General features: G+C 37.9%; 1 protein-coding gene across 1 annotated transcript in view; it reads left to right on the forward strand.

Annotated features, from left to right (window-relative positions):
• LOC115222826 (zinc finger protein 98-like) overlaps positions 1 to 9,116 on the forward strand; it is a 31,222-nt gene that overhangs the window by 16,817 nt on the left and 5,289 nt on the right. The window contains exon 3 of the mRNA XM_029793143.2: positions 591 to 1,083. Coding sequence (XP_029649003.2) covers positions 591 to 1,080 — 490 coding nt within the window. The 3' untranslated portion in view covers positions 1,081 to 1,083. The remainder of the gene's footprint in view (positions 1 to 590; positions 1,084 to 9,116) is intronic.

Genomic DNA, 9,116 nt, shown 5'->3' on the forward strand with positions numbered 1-9,116 from the left:
TTACAAAACCTTCAGATATGAACAAGGATCATAGACAATGGAAACAGCCGTAAGAATATTTTTTAGGAACAAAAAATATAAAAGAAGTAAAAGAGAATATCATCTGTAAATAGTGGTGAGAGAAGAAAAATTATGGCAAACGAAATAAATGAGAAAAAGGTAAAATATAAAACAGGATCTAAAAAGATTGATTTTCCTGATGAGACATTCAAAGAGATAGGAAAAACATTGTACCACTGTGATATCTGTAAAAAGTCATTTTCTCAAAATGGTAACCTAACTACTCACAAACGTATTCACACAGGAGAGAAACCATATAACTGTGACATCTGTGGTAAATCCTTCACTCAAAGTGGGGTCTTGACTAAACACAAACGGATCCATACAGGGGAGAAACCATATTACTGTAATATTTGTGATAAATCCTTCTCTCAGATGTGGGTCTTAACTAAACACAAACGGATCCATACAGGAGAGAAACCATATCACTGTAATATCTGTGGTAAATCATTCTCACAGAATTGTAATTTAACTAAACACAAACGAATTCATACTGGAGAAAAGCCATATCACTGTGATATCTGTGATAAATCCTTTTCTGAAAGTAGTAACTTAACCGCTCATATACGCATTCATACAGGGGAAAAACCTTATTGTTGTGACATCTGTGGTAAATCTTTCTCTGGAAATTGTGACTTAACTAAACACAGACATATTCACACACGAGAGAAGCCGTATGAATGTGATATTTGTGGTAAATCCTTTTCTAGAAATGGTGAATTAACTTCTCATGTACGCATTCATACAGGAGAGAAACCTTATGACTGCGACATCTGTGATAAAGCATTCTCTCGAAATAGTGAATTGGTTACTCACATACGCATTCATACGGGAGAGAAGCCATATCACTGTGATATCTGTGGCAAATCATTCACTCAGAATCATCATGTAATTAAACACAAACGCACTCATACAGGAGAAAAGCCATATCTCTGTGATGTCTGTGGCAAATCATTCTCTCTCACTGGTAACTTAACCAGACACAAGTATGTACATACAGAAGAGAAGCCATATGACTGATATTCTTGGAAAATAATTCTCTTTAAAAAAATCGTGAAACTACACACCTAAGTAGTCTTTACAAAAATAACTATCAGTATAGCAAGTTATTCAAATATATATATGTGTGTATGTATGTATATATATATATATATATATATATATATATATATATATATATAGATAGACATATGTATATATATATGTAACTTAGAATAACTTAAAAAGGTTTTGGCAAGTATTGGCCCAGGCCATGTCTAACTTAATAGCACCACCTGGTGAAGTCTTTCAATTCAGGATTTGGGCACCAAGGCCCATTCGAGCAGAGAGTTATTGTTTGCGGAGACATATCCGGGTGTGGGTGGTTTGTCCGGGACTGTTTAAAGAAATTTGTCCAAAGACTTCTTGAATTTTGTGTGGTCAGTTTCTGTTTTGACGTGTTCTGGTGTAATATATATATATACGAGGTGGTGCTGGAAAGTTCATGGCTTTAAGGGTATCACAAAGGGCCTGGCTGGAGGACCAACCTTCCGAGTTCTTTTACAGGGCTTAGAAAAACTGAAGGACCACTGCAACAAATGTGTGAATCTGAGAGGGGGACATGTTGAATTATATCAAAATTAACTGATCCTTCTGTATTTTCTTTTACCCAAAACCAGGAACTTTTCAGCACCCCCTTGTATCTGTTAAGATCATAAATGTATTTACATAGTTACGAAAATATAACAATGTGATAACAACCTCCCAAAATGATATTCCTCATCATGTGATTGGTACAGCCTATCGTTGGGATGCCATTCACAGCTATATCTTCATTGGTGAGATGATTTAGCACTGCAACTTCTTTTAATAGATGCATTCACTCAGAATTCTCATATATATTTCATGTAACACATTTCCAGAAGTGGGGGGGGGGGGGAATGCTGACCATTCATTTGACATTGTTGGTAGATTGCTGAAAAATATTTTCTAATAAATCATTATTGCAACTGTTATCAATGCATAAACCATGCAAAAGTACTTCAATATACCATAATCATATATGTAATAAACAATATACCATAATCATATGTAAATATGATTGTGGTGTATTCTGGATTTTATGTACATTATTTTTGCTGTAAAATCTATTTAGTAAATAACCCATCAAGGAAAGGATTCTCTTCTTGATTTATGTTATTTTATCATTTACTGGCAGTATCGCCCGGCGTTGCTCGGGTTTGTAAGGGAAATAACTATATAAGCATTTTTAGAGATGTTAAATATAATAGCATCTCAATATGGCTAACCACAAAGGGGGGGGGGGTTACTGTAGCTTTTTACGTTCTGAGATTTGATAATAAATTTTTAGAGAGTTACTTCCCTTATATATGCCAAAAATGCATTAAAAATGGGAAAAATTGATGGTAAATTTTTTTTAAATCGTAAACTCATCGTAGACATGTGCTAATACCCAGAAGGGCTCGATGTGAATCACGACTATAAGATACCCGGTTTTGGTTAAACTGCACTGCAAAATGTGGGAGTAGTTAGGAATCTAAATCGTAGGAGACAGACAGCACACAACCTCACTTTTATATATAAAGATATGATAATGATTCCTTCATGACTTGATTAATAAGCCAAATATTAATTTTTTATGTTTCAATGTAAACTTCATTTTAATATATATATGCAACCTAGGAAACCAAGCTGGCAGAACTGTTAGCGTTCTGGGTAAAATGTTTAGTGACAGTCTTTCCATCTTCATGTTTTGAGTTCAAATCCTGCCAAGGTTAACTTTGCTTTCCATCCTCTTGAGGTTGATAAAATCAGTACCAGTTGTGCGTTGAGGTTGATGTAATTGACTTGTCCGTTCCCCTGAAATTGTTAGCCTTGTGCCAAAATTTGAAAACAATATACATATATACAAAGTGAGACAGCAGGGTGGCAAAATAGTTAGCATACTAGGTGGAATGTGGCTAAAGTATTTCGTTCTGTCTTCACGTTCTTCTGAGTTCAAATTCCACTGAGGTCAACTTTGCCTTTCATCCTTTTGGTGGTTGATAATCTAAGTACCACCTGAGCACTGGGGTCGATGTAATTGATTTACCCACTGCCCCAAAACTTCTGGCTTTGTGCCAAAATTTGAAATCAATTTGAGATGAACCTGAGTGGTTGAATGATGAAGATGGTGGTAAAAAGAGGAAAAATTGGTGAGTCCTGTGTAAACGAATGGTAGAAATAAAGTTGACAGCTAAGTGTCTGATAGGGTAATGAAAGAGTCTTAGTGTAGGGAAAGCAATAGTAGTAGACTTGGCAAGGGGCAAAGGGGACATTAAATGATGATGATTTTATAAAAGGAAATGTGATGACAAAGGAATGATTATCATATGGACTTCATTAGCTTACAGTTGTTTCTGCTATAAATGCAGTGCACTCTTAGTTGAGTGCTTGAGTAACACCTTATAGCTTCAAACACACACACACACACCTATATATATATATATATATATATATACACACTCTTGTTTCAGTCATTTGACTGTGGCCATGCTGGAGCACCACCTTTAGTCAAGCAAATCAACCGCAGGACTTATTCTTTGTAAGCCTAGTACTTATTTTATTGGTCTGTTTTGCTGAACCACTAAGTTACGGGGACGTAAACACACTAGCATCAGTTGTCAAGCGATGTTGGCGGGACAAACACAGACACACAAACATATATACACACATGCATATATATGACAGTGTGTGTGTATATATATATATATATAGAGAGAGAGATGAAAAATGTGTGTTTGTATGTACCCTTTTCTTCATATGACTGTAAATAAGTAATGTTATTCATTTCCAGTTTCCCTTGAAAAATATGTCTGGCTACATTATCTTGCTTGGGAACATGAGGGTTAGTCACAAGAAGGGCATCTAGCCTTAAAAAATCTGCCTCAGAAAATTCCATCTGACCCATGCAAGCATAGAAAAGAGGACGTTAAATGACAAAGACAGTAAAAGATCCTGACTGGCCATTCATGTCTTTCTACATACCATCATCATCATCATCGTTTAACGTCCACTTTCCATTCTAGCGTGAGTTGGACGATTTGACAGGTCTGGCGAACCAGATGGCTGCACCAGGCTCCAATCTGATCTGGCAGAGTTTCTACAGCTGGATGCCCTTCCTAATGCCAACCACTCCGAGAGTGTAGTGGGTGCTTTTTATGTGCCACCGGCACGAGGGCCAGTCATGCAGTACTGGCAACAACCATGCTCAAATGGTGCTTTTTATGTGCCACCTGCACAGGAACCAGTCCAGTGGCACTGGCAACGACCTCGCTCGAATGTTTTTTCACGTGCCACCAGCACAAGTGCTAGTAAGGCGGCACAGGTAACTATCACGCTCGAATGGTGTTTTTAATGTGACATCGGCTCGGAGCCCAGCTTGTTGCTCTGGCCCCGATCTCACTCGTATGGTTCTCTTAGTGCTCCACCAGCACAGTTTTTATATTCACTCATCAGCTTCTGGATGATTACTGTGCAACTAGTGATTGAATTGCATGAGAGGTGACAAAATTCTGATGAGTTATCTATATGTAGAGATTTCAGCATCTGCCATAAACACTGGATATATTCCAACAAAACTGACATTCGTGACAGACTCTGTTGAGATTTCTCTGAGGCATACAAATTAACCAATATTGTTGATTCTCTAACTTGTGTTCCAAACGTTAGTATCTGCTTGATCTTTTCCTTACTACACATAAATCATTACACTACAACTGTTATCTCTGCTTAACAGATCAGATTACACTTCCATTGTGTTTATTGATGTGCTGAGCAAAGACTCTTTTGATGTGCCATTCTGTTTTCATATGCTGTGAACAGATGTGAAGGACAGTATTTTTCCAGGCCAATTCCCCACTTGAATATTGCTTTAGATCTAAAGTAGTGGTTCTCAGTCAAGGTCCATATGACCCTTGGGGGTCTGTATATCAGATTTTGCTGTTAATAAAAGGATTATATTTCTACAAAATATAAAATATTTTAGCAATTTTTTTTTATACAATTCCTAATAATATTTCATTATAAAATTACAATAGGACCTTTTATATATATAATGAAAGGCAATGGAAGTCCAATAGTGTAAAACAGGAATCCAAAGGATCCATAGGCAAACATGGTTGAGAATTACTGATCTAGATTATCAAAAGTTGCATTTCTTCCACAAAAGCCTTACATTTAACCTTGGTTTACTCCATAATATGCTTCTGCTTTGCTCATTTCAACCACTATTTCTACCTTTATCATCGAAATAAGAATGATACTTAGGTGGGAGCGTTAAGTAGTGATTCTTTTACTTGTTTCAGTCATTTGACTGCGGCCATGCTGGAGCACCGCCTTTAGTCCAGCAAATCGACCCCGGGACTTATTCTATCAGTCTCTTTTGCCGAACTGCTAAGTGACGGGGACGTAAACACACCAGCATCGGTTGTCAAGCAATGCTAGGGAGACAAACACAGACACACAAACATATATACACACACATACATATATATATATATATATATACATATATACGACGGGCTTCTTTCAGTTTCTGTCTACCAAATCCACTCACAAGGCTTTGGTTGGCCCGAGGCAATAGCAGAAGACACTTGCCCAAGGTGCCACGCAGTGGGACTGAACCTGGAACCATGTGGTTGGTTAGCAAGCTACTTACCACACAGCCACTCCTGCGCCATATGTATATAAATGTAATGTTATTATCAGTTCAAATATGCCAATTTCATGTTTGAACTCATAAATAGGCCTTTTGCTGTGTTTTGTCATGGGAAAAATTTCTCACTGTAGACAAATGGTGTAAATAACACCTAAATCAGAAAATTTCTCACTACAGACATGATTTAGGGGTATTTACACCATTTGTCTACAGTGAGAAATTTTCTCCTTAAGAAAACACAGTGAAAGGCTTGTTTACAAGTTCAAACTAATGCCAAAATGTTAAAGAACACTGAGACAGCTATGCTAATTCTGTTCTGTTAAAGATTCATCAGAAGGATGGTTCGTGTGATTTCTGGAGGAAAGCCATTTGAATATGTCATCATCATCATCCTAGTCAGGTGTCACACTAAGTGATGCTGTGGTCATCACGATGTCTTGCTACCTTCTCCTGTCCTCTACCCCATGGACAGCTGAGAATAAAGACAATCTTTCAGCCAAGAAGTGGGTGGTCTGCCTCTTTTACGTCTGCCGTTCACCTTGCCAGTTATAATCGTTATCTTGTGGAGGAGCAATGGCCCAGTGGTTAGGGCAGCGGACTCGCGGTTTCGATTCCCAGACCGGGCGTTGTGAGTGTTTATTGAGCGAAAACACCTAAAGCTCCACGAGGCTCCGGCAGGGGATGGTAGTGATCCCTGCTGTACTCTTTCACTACAACTTTCTCTCTCTCTTACTTCCTGTTTCTGTTGTACCTGTATTTCAAAGGGCCGGCCTTGTCACTCTCTGTGTCACGCTGAATATCCCTGAGAACTACGTTAAGGGTACACGTGTCTGTGGAGTGCTCAGCCACTTACACGTTAATTTCACGAGCAGACTGTTCCGTTGATTCGGATCGACCGGAACCCTCGTCGTCGTAACCGACGGAGTGCTTCCATTCATATAATCGTTCTCTGAAAAAAATTATTATAAACAAAAAAAGAAAAACACTATAAACAACACTTAAAGCTGAAACATGCGTGAATTGCTGAAAGCAATAAAAAATATAATTGCTGTATCCAATAATTTTCAAGAATTTTTTTTAACCATCGATAAATCTTTCTGGGACACCCGTTATATCGAAACTGTGGCTAAGGATATAGAATCTAACTTTGAAACGATTTACGTCATTTCGAAAAAAACTATAAGACGCGAAATGGTAAATCGCTGTTAACATCTTGGAACGATAAGTTGACGAAGATTTCAATATATCTGTCAGGTAATGTGTCTAAATGATAGAATAACCATCTTCAAGACCGCAGTAATTTTACAGAAACGACAAACCTTAGGGATATCTCTTCTTTGACATTAATGCTTATACTCTTTCACACCACCAGGAAAGTCCCACCTCTTTATTCCAGAAGGCATCGCCCTATTTCTTTAGTTTTGTCTTTTTTATTCACTTTTTATTATTATTATTATTAATTTTCCAAAGAATGAAATTTGAAAATAACACGTCCGGTTCGTTTCTGGGTAATACTTGAGAACAGTGGTCCTGGTGCGCGCACTCGCGTACTCGCACTAGCTAGTCGTGACTAGTCGATCCTTACTTTGTGTTTTTTTTTTGTGTTATTTACTTTGTTTAACAAAAATTATTTATTTTGGTGTTTTATTAGGTTGTCCCAAAAGTTCGTAAACACTTGCGAAAATTGAATTTTTATTCGCCAAGCACTAAAAAACAATAAAAATTATTCCTCAAAATAAAGACCATTATTTTCCAAGACTTTCTACGAACTTTTGGGACAACCTTATATTTACTTTGCTAGGTAGTCGTTGTAGGATCGACTAGTCACGTCTAGCTAGCGCGACTACGCGAGTGCGCGCACCGGGATCGCTGTTCTCATGTAGTACCCGTTTCTGCATACGTAAATATGAGGACGCACGAAAAGTGTTTGTCTTTCAAGGTGGTCTATCCTGGACTGTCTCATGTTTTTTTTCTTTTATATCAAAATTTCCCTCATCTACCATTTTTCTCTCATAGCGCACCCTGAACTATATTATCTAATTGTACCCATTTAGAAAACGGATAATGTAGTCCTGAGTACACTAATGCCATATGGTGCGTTACCTACGCACAATGGAGAAGCAAATTTTGAAAAAGAATTTCTCCAAATAAAAAAACATTTCCATTTCATTTGTGCAACGCACTGGGAGGCAAAAACATAGGTTTTCTAAATGTGTCTTCAATAATGCTTCAGCAGTGATCAAACTGGTGTTTTAAAAACGGTTCCAACTGTGACCATCTCGTTTTTTAAAACGCCTTAGCTGTAACCATCGTGTCGTTTTTAATGTCCCCTGTCACCCGTTTTTTAAAAAAGGATGCATTGGATAACGTAGTCTACTTTACCCGAAAAATAAAAGTGACTGAATGAAGGTCTTTCGTCGTAAGGCTGTAGATGAGAGAAACAACGAGCGAAAGGCTTCTGTAAGGTCAACTGCTGTCGCCCAACATGCTAGAAATAACAGCTACATTGTTCGTCGTTATATAAATTTCCTTACTCTTTTACTTGTTTCAGTCATTTGACTGTGGCCATGCTGGAGCACCGCCTTTAGTCGACCAAATCGACCCCTGGACTTATTCTATCGGTCTCTTGCCGAACCGCTAAGTTACGGGGACGTAATCACACAACCATCGGTTGTCAAGCGATGGTGGGGGGGGGACAAACACAGACACACAAACATATACACACATACATATATATATATATATACACACACACACATATACGACGGGCTTCTTTCAGTTTCCGTCTACCAAATCCACTCACAAGACTTTGGTCGGCCCAAGGCTATAGTAGAGGACACTTGCCCAGGTGCCATGCAGTGGGACTGAATCTGGAACCATGTGGTTGGTAAGCAAGCTACTTACCACGCAGCCACTCCTGTGATTCTCTGTAAAATAATTGATGGGATGGTCAAGCCTGGAATGCATTCAATCACAGGTCAACTGGAACAGAGCTGGCATCTTTTCTGTTGTTGCCACAGTTTTCTTAGCAGTTCGGCAAAAGAGACCGATAGAATAAATGCTGGGCTTACAAAGAATAAGTCCTGGGGTCGATTTGCTTGACTTAAAGGCAGTGCTCCAGCATGGCCACAATCAAATGACTGAAACAAGTAAAAGAGAGTAAAAAGAATCTGAAAAGCTGTTGTCTGCAAATATGTAGACTTCAGACAAGGTTATATGATAGTATTTTGATGAATTAAAAAGTGAATTTCAGTCATTGAGGTAAATGTTTATGTCAGGAGATTGTTAATATAGAAAAGTAATAAAATTTTTACATAAGTACTCCCTATATCTTATACTATTTCTTTATTTCAGAATA

The sequence above is a fragment of the Octopus sinensis genome, linkage group LG21, assembly GCF_006345805.1.
Source record: "Octopus sinensis linkage group LG21, ASM634580v1, whole genome shotgun sequence".
Taxonomy (NCBI): domain Eukaryota; kingdom Metazoa; phylum Mollusca; class Cephalopoda; order Octopoda; family Octopodidae; genus Octopus; species Octopus sinensis.